Here is a 15,934-nt window from a genome sequence, read left to right as displayed (position 1 = left end):
AAGGTCACATGTCTCAATAAGATTAGAGGGTACATGACAAAACCCGCAATGATGGTCGCGATGAAAATGCCAGAGATAGATAGAGATGTGTGTGTGTGTGTGTGTGTGTGTGTGTGTGTGTGTGTGTGTGTGTGTGTGTGTGTGTGTGTGTGTGTAGAGAGAAAGAGAGAGAGAGGATGCATGTGGGTGCTAAAAGGAAGGAAGGGTGCACTTTGGATGTGACCCATTATTAACACATGGTGCTAAATTATGTATGCATGTATTATGTACATATGTATATCATTTATGATGGATGATGATAAATGAGGACATCCAGACAGACACAGAGACACGTCACACACACATACACAAAACGACAGAGAACAAAAGCAGATGTCTCTAACTCTGTTCTCTCTGCTCTGTGTTGAGGACAAAAAGAAGCAGAGAAAAGAGGTGGCCCGAGGTGGGGGGGGATGGCCCATTTCTTCCTTCCTTTCTTTCTTTCGTTCACAGAACAGGGCCGTAAATGGATGGATTGATTGGATTGGCTTGGATCATGGACAGAAAGAAGCACACAGAGACAGACAGAGAGAGAGGGGTGGGGTGGGGAGGGGAGGGGGTATCATCCTCCTCCTCCTCCATCATCTGTGACGAATTGTGAACACTGAAAAGGTAAAGGAGAACCATCTCATCTCGTATGGAGGGAGCTCTGACAACGACCCTAAACCTTCCCCGCCCCCACACTCTTCTCTCTTTTTGCGCTTCTTCTTCTTCTTCTTCTTCTTCTTCTCATTATCACTTACTCACTGTCTATACATATATGCATATTATGTATATCAATACATATGTATGTATGTATATATATATATATATACGTCGATCATCATCATCCACTCCAACCAGGTGGCTCTACAATCCGTCCCCGATCCTCCCCCCAAATCTGTCTCACTACCTACCTACCGAGTACTTTCTCCACTCCCACCACTCTCACTAGAGTCAGTTAATTGAGGATCCATTCATTCATCGACCGTATCGGATCAATCGCGAATTATTATTATTATTAAGGAAGGAGAAGAAGAAGAAGAAGATGGTGGCTAAAGGACAGCGAGCGTACCAACAGAAAACAGGAGGGGAGCAGAAGAAGAAGCTATTCAAGGGCGTACGGATGAGGTCGTGGGGGAAGTGGGTATCTGAGATTCGGCTGCCCAACACCAGAACACGGCTGTGGCTCGGCTCTTTCTTAACGGCGGAGCAGGCGGCCAGAGCGTACGACGTGGCGGTGACATGCCTGCGTGGCCCCTCCGCCACGCTCAATTTCCCGGACTCGCCGCCTGCGTATGCCCCCTTGGGTCTCCCCACCCACAAGATCCAGGAGCTGGCCGTCGCAGCCGCAGCTGCTGTCGCTGTCCCCCTCGGCTGCTTCCCTCCACCTCCACCCTCACCCCCGCCCACCTCCTCCGCCTTTCCTTCTTATCAATCCCATACCCAACAAGAAGAAGACAAAGAAGAAAAGGCCGCCTCCGCCTCCCCTGTTCTGCCGCCACTGCAGTCCCCTTCAGCTTTAAATGCCCCTCCCCCTCTCTCAGACTCCCCCTCCTCCTCCTCCTCCTCCTCCTCCTCATACCAATCCCCTTCCTCCCCTTCCTATTCCTTCTCTTCTTACCACCATACCCATTACCCCTCTCCTTCTCCTTCTCCCTCTCCCTCTCCCTCTCACTCCTCCTCCCAGTTCGAGTTCCAATCTCAACACCAACATTTTCCTACTCAATGCGCGCTGCTGCTGCTTCCTTCTCCTGCCTCCTCCCCCTTCTGTGACAGCCCACCCCAGGAGGGCTGTCACCATTATCAGCAGCAGCACCCTGCTGATCTTTTGAATGCCATTGCCAGTGGCTTGATTGATTGGGAGACCATCTTCTCACAACAGGATGATCAGTTTGTGCAACACCCTTCTGCTTCTGCTTCTGCTTCTGCTTCTCCTCTCCCGGACGATGATTTCCATGTGCCTTCTCTGTGGGTCCACTGGTAAATCATCAACACACCACTCCCACTCCACTCCACTCCACTCTCCCCGCCCCCGCGACATAGCCTCAAATCAATGGGCAAGTCATTACCTAGAAATGAGATATGCAGGCGACAGACGATGTAGCAAGCAAACTAATCCATTGACATTTGCAGACTTAGGCATCCAAGGGAGTCAAGTCAGTCCACACTGGCATAGGCACGACCCATCCCCCCCGCCCCCCCTTAATTATGACTAACAACAATTGGGTGCTCATTTTGAAGAAACCAGCAAAGAGGTCACAGCTCATCTCTTCCGTGAAAAACACCATTGCTCCTCCTAACAATGGAATTTATAATTCAACTTCACATTGTACACCATTTGCAATAGTCAATTAATTCGTGTACCTGTTGTAATTACCATTGAACTAACTCTTTTGCCTGCACACGTATACACTATACATATACGTGATGATTAGAGCGTAATATGTCTGCTCAGAGTCTGAGTTCATTAATAAACCTTTTTGCAAGAAGCACAATCAATTGCGTGGTGAGTCTCAAATCAAATGTCTGTCTAATTTCCTTGTTTTACACATCATATCTAGCCAGCTCCTCCTAGCAACACACTTCATTTTACCTTGGCAATGAATGACTCCTCTCACCTAGTGAGGGCATCCCTAATCAAACCCATGCCGCGCCGAACCACGCCAATCTGAATACCTTAACCGATCTGTATTATATTATGCAATAGCCGTGAAGAGTTTACAAAGCCGCATTGATTGATAAAAACCACGCATATGGATGCGTCTAGTAGTGTCAAAACACATTTTTAACTTGCGTGCCAGAGTGCTTTTGAACTTCCCATGATAGTACTTAGTTCATTAGCTATGCATTTCTATTTCTAAAGCCACATCCAACAGCAAAATTGGTGATTATTCGCAAACTTATCAGTTCTCATCATATGTAATTAGAGAGGATTCGTGAAGGATAAACGATGGCACAAGTCCAACAGTAACTCATTTACCTTGGCAATGCCTCTTTTGACTCGCTCCCCTCTAAAATTAATTCACACCATGGATGGAGCTCAACGTGGAAGTAGATATTCAAGCAGTTTGTTGTGGTGCTATGCAACATGCAAAACCAACGTAGATAATAGTCAAAATAAACAATTTGCAAAAGTTTTCGATTTTGCTTTTATCTCAGAAGATCGAGACCTTTGACACTTGGGGGGTTGCGGAGCCTTGGGAGCCTCAAGTAGTAACTCTTTAAATAAATGTTCACAATGCATTTGAGGACAAAGGTGTCGAATGCATGAGTTCTATGGCATGTCCTCCTAACCATATGACATGTCTTTATGTAGACCCCCCCCCCCCCCCCCAATGGACAAGGGCCATTGTGCATATCTACCCCCTTGTCCACACAACATGTCCACGCCCACACCTAGGGACATTTCGAATGGTCCCATGACACTTTTGTTTATGACATACTATCCCTCCCTTGAAGGAGAGTAGTCCTCATCCTCGATGATCAAGTTTGAAAATTGCTTCTTGTTATAGGCATGACTTCATGGGCCAATTTTATGCCTAATTTCAGTACCCTTAATCCGATTGGTATGTAGGGTTATGCCTATAGCACTTTTGAAACTAAGTCTCTGATTCCCAAGTAGCTTCGGAGAGAGGAGAACCTTTTCAAGACAAAAAAATTTGATGGTGGCACTCAATTTCTTCCATCCAATGTCAAGGATGTGATGTGGCACTTGATCAACTAACTACAAATGGACTTTCCAATTCAACAACACCATCCATAAGCAACCTTTATCTAGTAATTTGTACTTCAATCTAGTCACACAAAATACATGATCGATACAACTTCTTGTCAATAAATTCAACCTATAGGAAACCTATCGTATATTGTTTTATTTCTCTCTCGAAGCTCATTACAGTATGTGGAAAAATATAGTCACTCCAATATTATAGTCGATACCTACTTTAAGTAATCATGTACTGTGTTCTTATGGAGTTGGGCTGAACGAGGTCATCTTGAGTGTTTTGGCTTTAAATATAAGTTCTGTGAGGGCTTCACATAGCAAGATTTTATGCAAAGGTTTTTATACACATCCATATTCACCAAATTGAGCCACATTACAACCATAAGTTCTTAAATGTGATGGTTTGTTTAAGTCGCTAGCACGCGTAATTTAAGTGTATGATTATAAAAGACCACCAAATAGTGCAATATGAATAATGTGGTAGACCCTACAAGGATAAAATTGTTGAAAATGAGTAAAGCCAATGCTATTAAAAACATTTTGCTTTGAAAGTTCTTATTTACGGGCGAGCTTGATCACTTTTCTTTCCATCCATAAATGAGTGAGTGTATATGAGCTATGTTAATAGCTTCTATTAAGTTCGTCAACCAGCCAACCATCTGTTTATCATACATATTTCATATGCAATATGCCATAGTTTCTCATGATTTTATGAGATGTTGACAATCAAGGCTTATTTGGTTATTATTAGTATGGATATATCCAAGGAATCACTAAGTTTATTCTTTTTCACATGCTTTTGCCATTAGAAGCAACACGTGTAAGTTCTTTGAAGTTTTAAGAGTCAACCAAAACTAGGTTCCCACTTCATTCTTGAAAACATGTGTTATTAGAGAACCTTTGTTCATTAATACTATGAGGTACCACACTATATGGTTTGAACTTTGAAGTAGTAATAAGCATCAATGGATCAAAGAACACAAGAAACAATGAATGAGGTGTACACAATGAGACTTTATAAGGTTTTAACTTTTGATCTATTGAGACGAGAATATTTTCCAAGTTAAAATTATTACTCATATGCTTATTGCTTTGACATATCCTCAAATTCCATCTAGAATCTAAATGAGTGCTTGTTGTGTGAGTTTTACAAGCGAATGTGATGGCTTGTTTAAATTGTTAACACGCGTAATGTATGTCCATGATTGTAAAGGGCCACTAAATAGTTCAATATGAATAATGTGGTAGACCCTACAAGGATAAGATTGCTGAAAAGGAGATTAGCCAATGCTATACAAAAAAATTATGTTTCTACTTTGAAAGTTCTTATTCATTGATGATCTTGAATACATTTCTTTCCATCCATAAATGAGTGCGTGTAAATGAACCTATATTATTGGTTTACATTAAGTTTGTCAATCAGCCAACGAGTGTAAATGGGCCCACATTATTGGTTTACATTAAGTTTGTCAATCAGCCAACCATTGGTTTATCATACATATTTCATGAATGGCATGTCATGGTTTCTCAAGGTTCTATCAAACGTTGAGAATCAAGGTTTATTTGGTTATTATTTGTAGACATATCCAAGGAATCACTAAGTTTATTCTTGTCTACATGCTTTGCCATTAGAAGTAACACTCGTAAGATCTTTTAAAGTCTTAAAGTAAACTAGAATTAGGTTTCTAGGCAAGACGTCACATTAAAATGCAATACATGTTTGCGAACTAATGTGAAGTAGTGTTTTTTTGGTAAAAAATACAAAATGCAAAACATGGAAAAAAAAGAATCCCCCCAAAAAAACCATTATTTGATACAACAATTGATGCTTATGATTGATCATACGTGAAATGCTTATCCAACTCTACTCCATACATGTGTGTACCTCATGTGATGGCACTCAACATTTATATTCCAATCTTAGATGTATCATGTAACAATATCATCTCCATTCCAAATGGTGGTAGTCTTAATGAGTCAGAAAGTACTACATACTTAGGTTATGATTTGAGCTCTTGTGAAAAGAAGGTCTTTATTGGTGACATTAATCGTTCATACAACTACAAAGAAAATTAAAACAAACTACATACAAATGGTAATGACGAAGCTAGTTTGTTGGCTCCTTCGAGAGCATTTATAATTGTAGGTCGTGGCCCTTAGACAATATGATCTAAATAAATAATTTGGTCATGTAGCTAAGTGTCGGGGCTGGTGCCAATTGACCAATGGACATAAAATAAAAAGAATCTTCCTAAAATATCGGGACACAAAAAATATGCCAAGCCGCAAGATATTAATTTTTGGTCAAGGAAGTAGTACTACATTTCTTGAAGTCCTTTCAAGTATGTTAAGCCTCTCTATAATATAAGGTTCAAACAAAGCATGGGAATTCTTGCAAAGGACAAACCACATTTGTGTCCATATTTGTTTACGGGCCTCTATTGTACAAAGTTCAAACGATATTTGCCCCGAGGGGAGAATTGGTCAGCCAAATGAAGATGTTAATTCAGTCAATGTTCTTAATGGGAAGATGACTAAACTCTAACGCCCAAATCTTTCGACACACAAAGTGCACACTAGGCCAAAAGTTCTTCAAGTGTTGTACAATATGACATACTTTGAGCTCCAGTGGGCATATCGTCGAAAAGATGGTTTCATTTGCCCCCCTAGTAAAGGGAGCAACCATTGTGTTTCTCTCTATCGAGGGGGGGAGCCTAGTGGGTTCCCGTGGAAATCAATCTCTATACACATATGTATACATAAGACACACACACGAGTGGGTGAGTGAGTGAGTGATACATATTCCTAAGAACACTACTCCTACCACTACTACTGTAGTACTAGTTAGTCATCTACTACTACTACTACAGTCTACTACTATGTATAGCCCAGGCCCCGGAGGAGGATAAAGACAGCAGGACACAACAGGCGCACAGAGACACAAGACTCAGCAGAGACACGGGCTTTTTTTAGATTATTCGTTTGAAGATGATTCGTTGTTGTAATGAATGGCCAATATCCCCCACGTACTACGCTCCCTCCATGGATGGCTCATCATCACCATCGTCAGTCATCATCATATAAAACAGAGTGTATATTTTTATTCTTATTATTGCATATATAGATAAAATCCATGCCTCCTCCTCCTTTTCTTACCTGACTCATATCACCATCACCTACATACATACATCCACTGTACACACATCATCTCATACAAAACCATAACAGAAACAACTCCCTCTCCCTCTCTCTCTCTCTCTCTCTCTGTTTGTTTCTATGTATATATCAGTATGTGGGTATTACAGCAGTAAATGTTCCGGTCTTTACCACATCCATTATTAATACATACAGCAACAACGTCTTCTTTTTTCCTTTTCCTGCTTCATCCCTGACTACAAGAAATAGAAACCTGCACTTCCTTTCGTTCCATTCATCTCTCTTGCTTGCTTGCTTGCTGCCAGCCATCTCATTTCATCTCTTCTCTTCTTCCTATCGATCACTTTTCCAAGGTCTTCTTCATTTACATCAGTAAGGCTCTCTGCCACCACAATATCTGATGGAGGACCATATTAAGCCACACACTCCCCTTCTTCTTCTTCATACCAGAGGATCAGCTTTGTCCAATATATCCATGGCTCAAACTGGAGGTAATACGAACATCATTGCTCCTTCCACTCCTTCACAAGTGGATGCATCTCTAGCCATGTCCACCTTAAACAGCAACTACATTGCTACGCCTTATAAGCACACTATATTCAGTAATATTGGTTCCACCCCCAGCATCAATGGAGGAGTAATGCTATCATCATCATCGCCATCCTCATCAGCAGCACTACCCAATGACTTGATCAATAGCGCAGCAAAGTGGTCTCATCAGCTAAATCTGGAGGAACACCAGCTAATACTCAAGCTCCCTCCTCCTCAAGGCACTGCTAGCGCTGGTGGTAATAATGCAAATGGAAATGCGAGTAGCGTATTGAAGAGGAGCTGTACGAAGGACCGGCACACCAAGGTAGACGGGAGGGGGCGCCGGATACGGATGCCTGCCGCCTGTGCTGCCCGCATTTTCCAGCTCACGCGTGAACTGGGCCATAAATCCGATGGGGAGACAGTGGAATGGCTTCTGCATCATGCGGAAACGGCAGTGATAGCGGCCACTGGATCGGGCACTACACCTGCCTCTTTCCAGACCTCCAGCGCCTCCACTCGTGCCATGTCTAATGCCAGCATCTCTTCCAAGCTGCAATATCACCATAAGCCTAAGACGATGTCGCTGCCATCTGCACTTGCACCTGCATCTACATCTACATCTACATCTGCATTTGGAGGAGGCCAAGGTACAAGCAGTATCAATGTGAATGGATCCTTTTCCCCATGGAACCACACACATCAATACCACCATGACGACACTATGGTATTACATATGGGACCTACAAGCTCAGCTTGCGGGGTTCAAGTTATCAATCCGCGTGGTCGAGATGGATCATTTCGTGACCGCAATGCGGTGGATGCGAGATCCCATCCAGTGAGGGAAGCTTCCATGGATTCTCATCATGTCGGCGATCACAACATTAGGAAGAGGATGCGACCAATGTCACTGCCGGATGATCATCTCAATAAGGCTAGGGAGGTGCAATCTGATCAGCATTTGTCGAATCCAATGTTAGTGGAAACCTCCAAGAAGAGAGTGGGTGCTGCTGCTGCAGGTGCATTCCGTGATGGTGGTGGTGGTGAAAGCACAGCGGAGTGCCATTCGAACGCCATGTGGGCTGTAGCACCACCACCACCTCCTGCAGGTATGGTTAGCAACTGTCCATCGCCATCGCCAGGAGCTTTCTGGATGTTCCCAACGACAATGACTCCTTCTTCTGCCAGCTCAGGAATTGCTTCGCATGAACATCAAGTGTGGGCCTTACCATATAATGGGGGTACTGTTCCAATGTCCTCCAGGGCCGCAAAAGGAGATGATGATGATATTCAACCAAGGAGATCATCTTGCACTTCAATGATGTCGATGCTTCCTGAGACATTGAGGGCAGCTCAAGGATATGGTGGGGCGGGGGCCGCTCCTCTCAGCCTGCCATATGTATCTATGGTCTTACGACAACAGGATCAACAGCTGGTCATGCTGAACGCAGGATCATCATCATCATCATCATATGAGGTTGTTGGGAACACAGCAATGCAGCAACAGGAGCAGATGTCGTTGGGCTCGCCTGGCCAGTTCCAGCATGAGCAAGAAGAAGAAGAAGTTGATGATGATGATGATGATGATTATAGTGGGGAAGATCCGGCCACCTCCCAATGATATATATCATTATTGATTGTCAATTGGGAGTGTGATACATACATTACTTATTACTAATGAATGCCCTTTATATTTTCTAGAAAGAAAAGAAAAGACACACGCTCCACTCCTCCTTGATACTACATATGTATACATATGTCAAAGTTTTAAAAAAAAGAGAGTGAATGGACGGGCGGACATATACATATTGATGCAATGCAGTGCAAGCAGCATGCATAGCATCCATATTGATGTCCATCTTATATTACATTTACTCCTTACTATTCTTAATCAGCCTTTCTTATGTTTATGCATTCTGACACACTCCCTTCTTGTTGCTTTTCTCTTTATAAATGAAGAATCCAAAAATAAGCAGCACACTAGAACGAAAGGTGGCGCAATTTTTAATTCTCTTCTAACCAAGTTTATCCGTCTAAGGTGTCAAATAAGTGGGTTGGGTGATGGAACCATGAATTAGAGGTAGGAAAGAGTGCAACTAACTCCACCATGTTGTTTTAGCTGAGTGTAGACCATAAATAATCATTTACTCGGAGATTAATGGGATCGAATATGTGGTTCCTGTCCCATTTAAACGTGCAAAATCCCAAGTAGATGTTAAAGAATATAATATTGATTGTAAAAATGTTTCTTTGAGCCGCACTTGCTAGTGCACACACACGCACAAATAACGAGTGTGACCCTTGTTTATTGGAGCTATTGGAGCTTGATCCACCTTGTTGGTGATGCTATTCAGCTCCAACCAATGGCTTGGACGAAGAAGAGAGTTCCCAAAAATGTTTGGCAAACATAACAAATGAATAATTGCCAAAACCCTAAACCCCTATACAATGAAGAGAAAATTTTGGACATCTCATAGAGTTTCTTGGAACATTGTAGGAAACTTCTTGTGCAATAATCCAAATCAATAAGATGCCTATGATAAAAATGTGTGAAGTAGATAGACAAAAGGTTATTTGTGCGAAGTAGATGCCAACAAACAAGAGTCTTTTGCCAAATAGTATCATTGAGTTGGAATTTGGAAGATACGTTGAGTAATAATGAAGCTCGTCAACAAGCCTAGTGAGTGTTAATTCTTCAAGCCACACATGATTTTCTTGGAACATTGTAGGAAACTTCTTGTGCAATAATCCAAATCAATAAGATGCCTATGATAAAAATGTGTGAAGTAGATAGACAAAAGTTTATTTGTGCAAAGTAGATGCCAACAAACAAGAGTCTTTTGCCAAATAGTATCATTGGGTTGGAATTTGGAAGATACGTTGAGTAATAGTGAAGCTCGTCAACAAGCCTAGTGAGTGTTAATTCTTCAAGCCACACATGATTTTCAAGAATGAGAACTAAAGGAAGTCAATGCTCTTTGATTGACCTTTCAATATTTTCGAATTGCAACATTGTGATGAAACACCCATGTGTTAATCCAGCATGCTTTGAAGTTTGTACTACATGAACAACCTCGATCCAAGAAATAGAACAATCATTGACACAATCAAGAGTCTCAAACCATAGCGGAGTCCCAAACCATCTAGAGGTTAAGCCGACGACTCTTCAATCTACCAAGCACCCAAAGAATGTACTCCGAGAAGACAACAAAACAAGTGTGATCCTTGGAACTATCATGCTTATGATTGTTTTCACGATACAATTAGATAGAGAAGAAGTACACACAACACCATATAAGCTTCCTTTAGCCTCCATACGTGAACCTTCCTTTGAACGACCACATAAGTTGTAGTAAAGGTGGGGCGCCACTCTACCCAATCCATACAACCAACAATACACTTGACATGTCGCTACAATAACCATTGACATGCACATAACCATGGCAACGCCACCACTCCTACAAAATGTAGTTGTTACCAACCTAGTGAGCCAACTCCAAAAGGCCATGAATAAGATCTCAACAAAAGCCCCGTATCGACTCTCCATAACTAGACTACATGAATCCCTCAATTGCGAACTAGCAAAATCTAACAACTTGGAAAAGTGTACCCAAGTAGAACTACTGTTTAGAATAAGAACTATGGGCCACCACTACTTCATTGGAATAGAAGAAGAAACAATCCAGAAAGCGACTTCCAATGCCTAGTAAAGCGCTCGTCAAGATGATCACAAAATTTGAAAACAAACATGATGCTTACTTGGAGCAAAAAACATGCCTTGAGGAACACTCAGACCATTGCAAATGCTAAGACTTCATTTTTGAACTCACATGGGCTTTCTTGCAAGTCCAAGCCAAACACCAAGAAGTTTGAGAACATAAAACACGAAATATTGACCATCGATGAACTCATCATAGTGTTATAGAAGAAAGAGAGACAATGAGAATTTTGCTCATAAAAGTATAAAATAAAACTACCCTAACTCCAAGGAGAAATATTTGAGTTAATGGCTCTCATCACTACCATGGAGTCACAACTGGAAGCAACACAAGCCTTGTACATCCACCAAGAGAACATATAGCATAGACAAGTTAGGAGATGATCCTAATCAATCAATTTACAACAAAATATCAACAAAATTTAGGTGTAAAAAATGCTTGGTTGTTGGCCTTGGCCCTTGAGGAAGACGCAGAAAAATTAACCCCTTGGTAATACCACTTGTTATAACCTCACCACAACCACAACGACCACAAAGCTACGTTCATACCTCCAACTATATGAGTTATCTATTGGTTTTCCCCCATACTCCAAAAATCTTTCTAAGCAATTTACCTTCTACAAAATCACAAAAAATGTTTTTTTATCTTAGCAATACCACTAGATTTTGAAAAAGGAATGAAAGTTGTTTTGCCATGAATGGCCCTTTTGGAAGCACCAGAAGAAAAGGGTTGGGAACCCACTTAGAGTGGAGCACGAAAAGGAAGAGAAAGTGATATTGATTGTTGTTTATCATGATAGATTATGAGATGGACATGAAGAATATGGGTGATATTTGCCAAGCTATTGGAATTTGGAGACATATAGGTGGTTAGGAATGTACAAGATATGGCATGTTTAATCATTACACTAATGTTAACACACACTTAATCATTGCGCTAATTAAGAAATATGTTTGTTTTAATTAAATAGACAATTACTACATAAGAAATATATGAATGCACTATTAGTTAATTGCTCAATTAGAATTTTTATATCACAAATTAATAGTGTAGAAAAGGTAAACAGGATAGTGACTCTTAGTGGATGCCAAATGGAGAGAATGAGGACTAAAAGGTAGCCCCAAAGTTGGGCAGCCAAAGGCCCTTTTTACATAAGAGTTTTTGCAAATTTCTATAAGTGGGAAGCCCTAAAAGGTTCCCTTCACATAACAAATCCATTGCCAACAAGTAAAGGGCAACTCCACTTAAATTAAAACGTGACCATGTTCCTTGTATACATTTGGCCTATAACCAATAATCTAGATTAAGAAATATTACACCTCATAAGGATATTAAAACAAACAACCATGACTTTATTTCCATTAATACTCTTCATCAATAATCTTATCACACCATTCATGAAATTTTCTTTAACATCCAACAACACGACTACATATCAATATATCATTAGTGGGTAGGCAAGTATGAAGTTGATTACTAAGACATCCGAACATGTACATTATCAACTCATGTATGAACCACACAACATGTGTCATTCGAGAGAAAGGTTATTGCCCAATACATAACATATTGGAGGTAGCTAGACCTCTATACCCAAAATATATGTGTTACAAACTACATGTAGCCTATCAAATATTAGTGCCTAAGCTGCTTAGTCGGTGTATGCTCTATGAGTCACTCAATCTAGGGTAGAGAAAAGGGCCTAGAAAGAAAGTTCTATGTCCTCACAACAAGTCGAAGCAATGGAGACCTCTAGTCTATCATTGTTGTCTATCAATCTATACGTTTCGCGCAAAGAACTCCAACACTTGCATGCTCATCTAGGATTTTGGCGAGGTTCGTGAAATCAGGGGAGAAAGGCATAGCTTGGGTCATTGAATATGGGTAATGTGTAATATACATATGTGATGATACTACAGAGAGAGATGGTGAGAGTATGGTGGGGCTTGAACATGTGCTTCCACACGAGAGAGAGGGGTCCATCCATGATCCATCCATCCGGTTTAGGGTTTAGGGTTTAGGGGTGGATGATGAAAGAAAGCGTGGAGAACACACCCTCCCTCCTACGTCTGCCTCATCACTGATCAGGCAAGAGGGCACACAGCTTTTGCCGCCTTTTCTCTCTGAGCCCCCTAGTTTCTATTTACGAGATCTCAAAAGAAGAAAAGGTGTGGCGAGCTTTTGTCCTGCTTTCTTAGGGTTTTAGGGTTTTTCCTCCCCCTCCCACCCACCTCGCCTGATTGCTGCAATTCCATGTGTTCTTTCTTTCGTTGGGTATTCTTCAATCAATCTCTCCCTCTCCCTCTCCCTTCCCCCCTCCTTCTCTCTCTCTCTCTCTCTCTCTCTCTCTCTCTCTGTGATGGTATTCGTTGATTCATAATTCTTTCTTTATCTGATTCTGCCCATCATGTTGCAAAACCCTTATCAATATCAAGCAGTGCCAGCGAGGCCAAATATAACCGTCGCAGAAGACGGTTGCCCTCATGTGGCTGCTTGCAATGGGTTCAATGCATCTAGTAGTAGTAGTAGTAGTAGTACTACTACTACTAGTAGCAACAGCAGCAGCAGCAGGGCAACTTCTCACCCCTGCATTAACTCTGCTGCCTGCAGAGCTTGCACCGTGTGTGGTACAACCAAGACACCGTTGTGGAGGTCTGGCCCCCAAGGTCCCAAGGTATGCTCTTTTCCCTCTGTTTTTTTATAAATTTAGCTTCAGCTTCCTATCAATTTGTTGTCACGTCTTAAACCTTTGCATTTTATAACACTAACTCGAACAGGGTATGATCCACCTTTGGCATGTATGTTTTCTGCATCCCCCTATTTTTACAATGTATCTAACCTCAGGTTCTGTAAAATATTCTTTTGTGCAATTTTACTGGGCCCCATGGAGTTTGCCACCAGTAACCCAATGCATTACTAAAGAACCAGATTTTGTGCGTCTGAATGGATGTACGTATGTGCTTAGTAAACGAGATTTGCGAAGGCTCCCTAAATCTTATAATATTGTTGTGCTTGCTGCGTGTAAGATTACACTATGTTTTTCCATAGTGAAAATGGAGAATGTGCATCCGATTACACAAATTTGCTAAGGTAGTATTGAATTGGATTGCAGTCTCTGTGCAATGCTTGTGGTATCCGGGCTCGCAAGATGAATGTAAGGCAGCATCACTTTGCACATCCTCCGCCACAAACCTTAGCAGCCCAACAAATCTCTTCGACGAGGCCTATTGTTGTCGTCGAGGGGTTGCCAAAAGTGGAGCAAGGTGCTGAAGTTCTCATCATTCCAACAGGTATGATCAGTGATGGATCCAAGTATGAAGGAAGGGTTTGGAATCATGATGATGAAATCCATGGGCATCACCATACAAATCTACAATGTGGCGAGTTTCATTGTATTAGGCATGAGGATGAAGATGAAGATGATGATTACCATGAAGAAGAAGATGATGCATCAGATAGCTGTCCTTCTAGTAGCAGTTCAACTCCTTCACAAGTCACAAATAAGAACCCCCCTTTATTTCCATCTTTAAAGCACCTTTCCTTCAAGCGCAAGGCTCTGCGCTCACCGAGCTCGACTTCTCAAAGGCATATGCAACCAAAGCCATTATTATCATTCTCTTTCTCTAAAGATGATGAGCAAGCTGCACTGTTGCTCATGTCACTTTCTCATGGACTTACACTCAATAATAAGTGATGGTATTCTAATCACACAGTAAATAATAAATGTTGGGGCTAGGGTGTCTGAAGAAGCGCCTCTCACCGTTGTCCCAGTCCAGCATTTGCCAACCTCCTATCCTAATCTTGTGTTTTTTTGTTTATACCTCTGCTTGCAACATGGAGGATGGGGCTGTTATGACGAAAGCTCAGTCGTACATTGCATGATTTGGCAAACCTAATTTCGAGTGTATGTAGGATGCATTTGTTTGACGATTATTTAGATAGCTCCCTTGTTTGATATTTGATACATAATTGTGGTGTTATAATTTAATTATTTGGGAAAATGTGTTGTAGTAGCTCTTGAGAAGAGAAGACTGTGGATCCCACCCACCTTTACTTCCCCTTTTTGGGGATGCCTTGTATGAATCTCTTTTCTCATTGAAAATAATGTAGTGACTGCTGATTGATTATTGATTGACATTATACTAATTTATATTTTATAATGATACAATTTCCCCATGTGTTTCATTTGCTGGCAAACAAGAAGACCTCTTCTGTTGCATTTCGATAACTTGACATGACTTGATCACTGTATGTTATCTGCCCAAATCTTCTGTCGCGTTTCTGTAACGTAACATGAATTGATCTCTGTATGTGCTCTGCCCAAATGGGGATGAATCTCAAAAGTTAGTATGTAGCTAGGAAAATTTGTTGCAACATGTTTTAAGAGAAAATCAAGGGGCCACTACGTTTGAGAAATTTTGACTGATTGTCTCGTTGTCCTCAACTTCGATAACGACTGTAGGTAATATCGAATTATAGATGATGTATTTATGTGCAATTGTCTTTTGGATTGCCTCTGCATGAGTGTGAAGTAGCGGCTTCTGATGGAATTTATCCATTGTAATGCTGTTATGGAATTTATCTATTGGAATGTGATTATTTATAAATTTTTCCTGCTTAGTGACACTCTATAAAGGTCTAACTATGTGATATGTGTACTCACGCGCATACACACGCCGTAAGTGTTCCTTGATGAGATTTGGACCTTCCTCTTTGCAAAATAGGTTATGTTGGTTTGTTCCGATTATTTGTTCTTGAGTTCATGGCATGACTATCATTTGAA

General features: G+C 41.3%; 2 protein-coding genes across 2 annotated transcripts; both read left to right on the top strand.

Annotated features, from left to right (window-relative positions):
• Positions 1–810: 810 nt before the first annotated feature.
• Positions 811–2,265, top strand: LOC147865700 (uncharacterized). The gene has a single exon (XM_087317470.1). The coding sequence runs from the start codon at positions 1,067–1,069 to the stop codon at positions 2,003–2,005; it is 939 nt and encodes a 312-aa protein (XP_087173596.1). The 5' UTR covers positions 811–1,066; the 3' UTR covers positions 2,006–2,265.
• Positions 2,266–13,454: 11,189 nt separating this feature from the next.
• LOC147865699 (uncharacterized) lies at positions 13,455–15,288 on the top strand. The gene is made up of 2 exons (XM_087316032.1): positions 13,455–13,825; positions 14,264–15,288. Exons 1-2 carry the CDS (start codon positions 13,559–13,561, stop codon positions 14,843–14,845), a joined length of 849 nt encoding a protein of 282 aa, XP_087172158.1. The 5' UTR covers positions 13,455–13,558; the 3' UTR covers positions 14,846–15,288.
• Positions 15,289–15,934: the final 646 nt, after the last annotated feature.

The sequence above is a fragment of the Azolla caroliniana genome, unplaced genomic scaffold (assembly GCF_043228905.1).
Source record: "Azolla caroliniana isolate FFs.n. ecotype wild unplaced genomic scaffold, voAzoCaro1.0.p SCAF_3, whole genome shotgun sequence".
NCBI lineage: Eukaryota > Viridiplantae > Streptophyta > Polypodiopsida > Salviniales > Salviniaceae > Azolla > Azolla caroliniana.
This window is presented reverse-complemented; position numbering and strand designations above follow the sequence as displayed.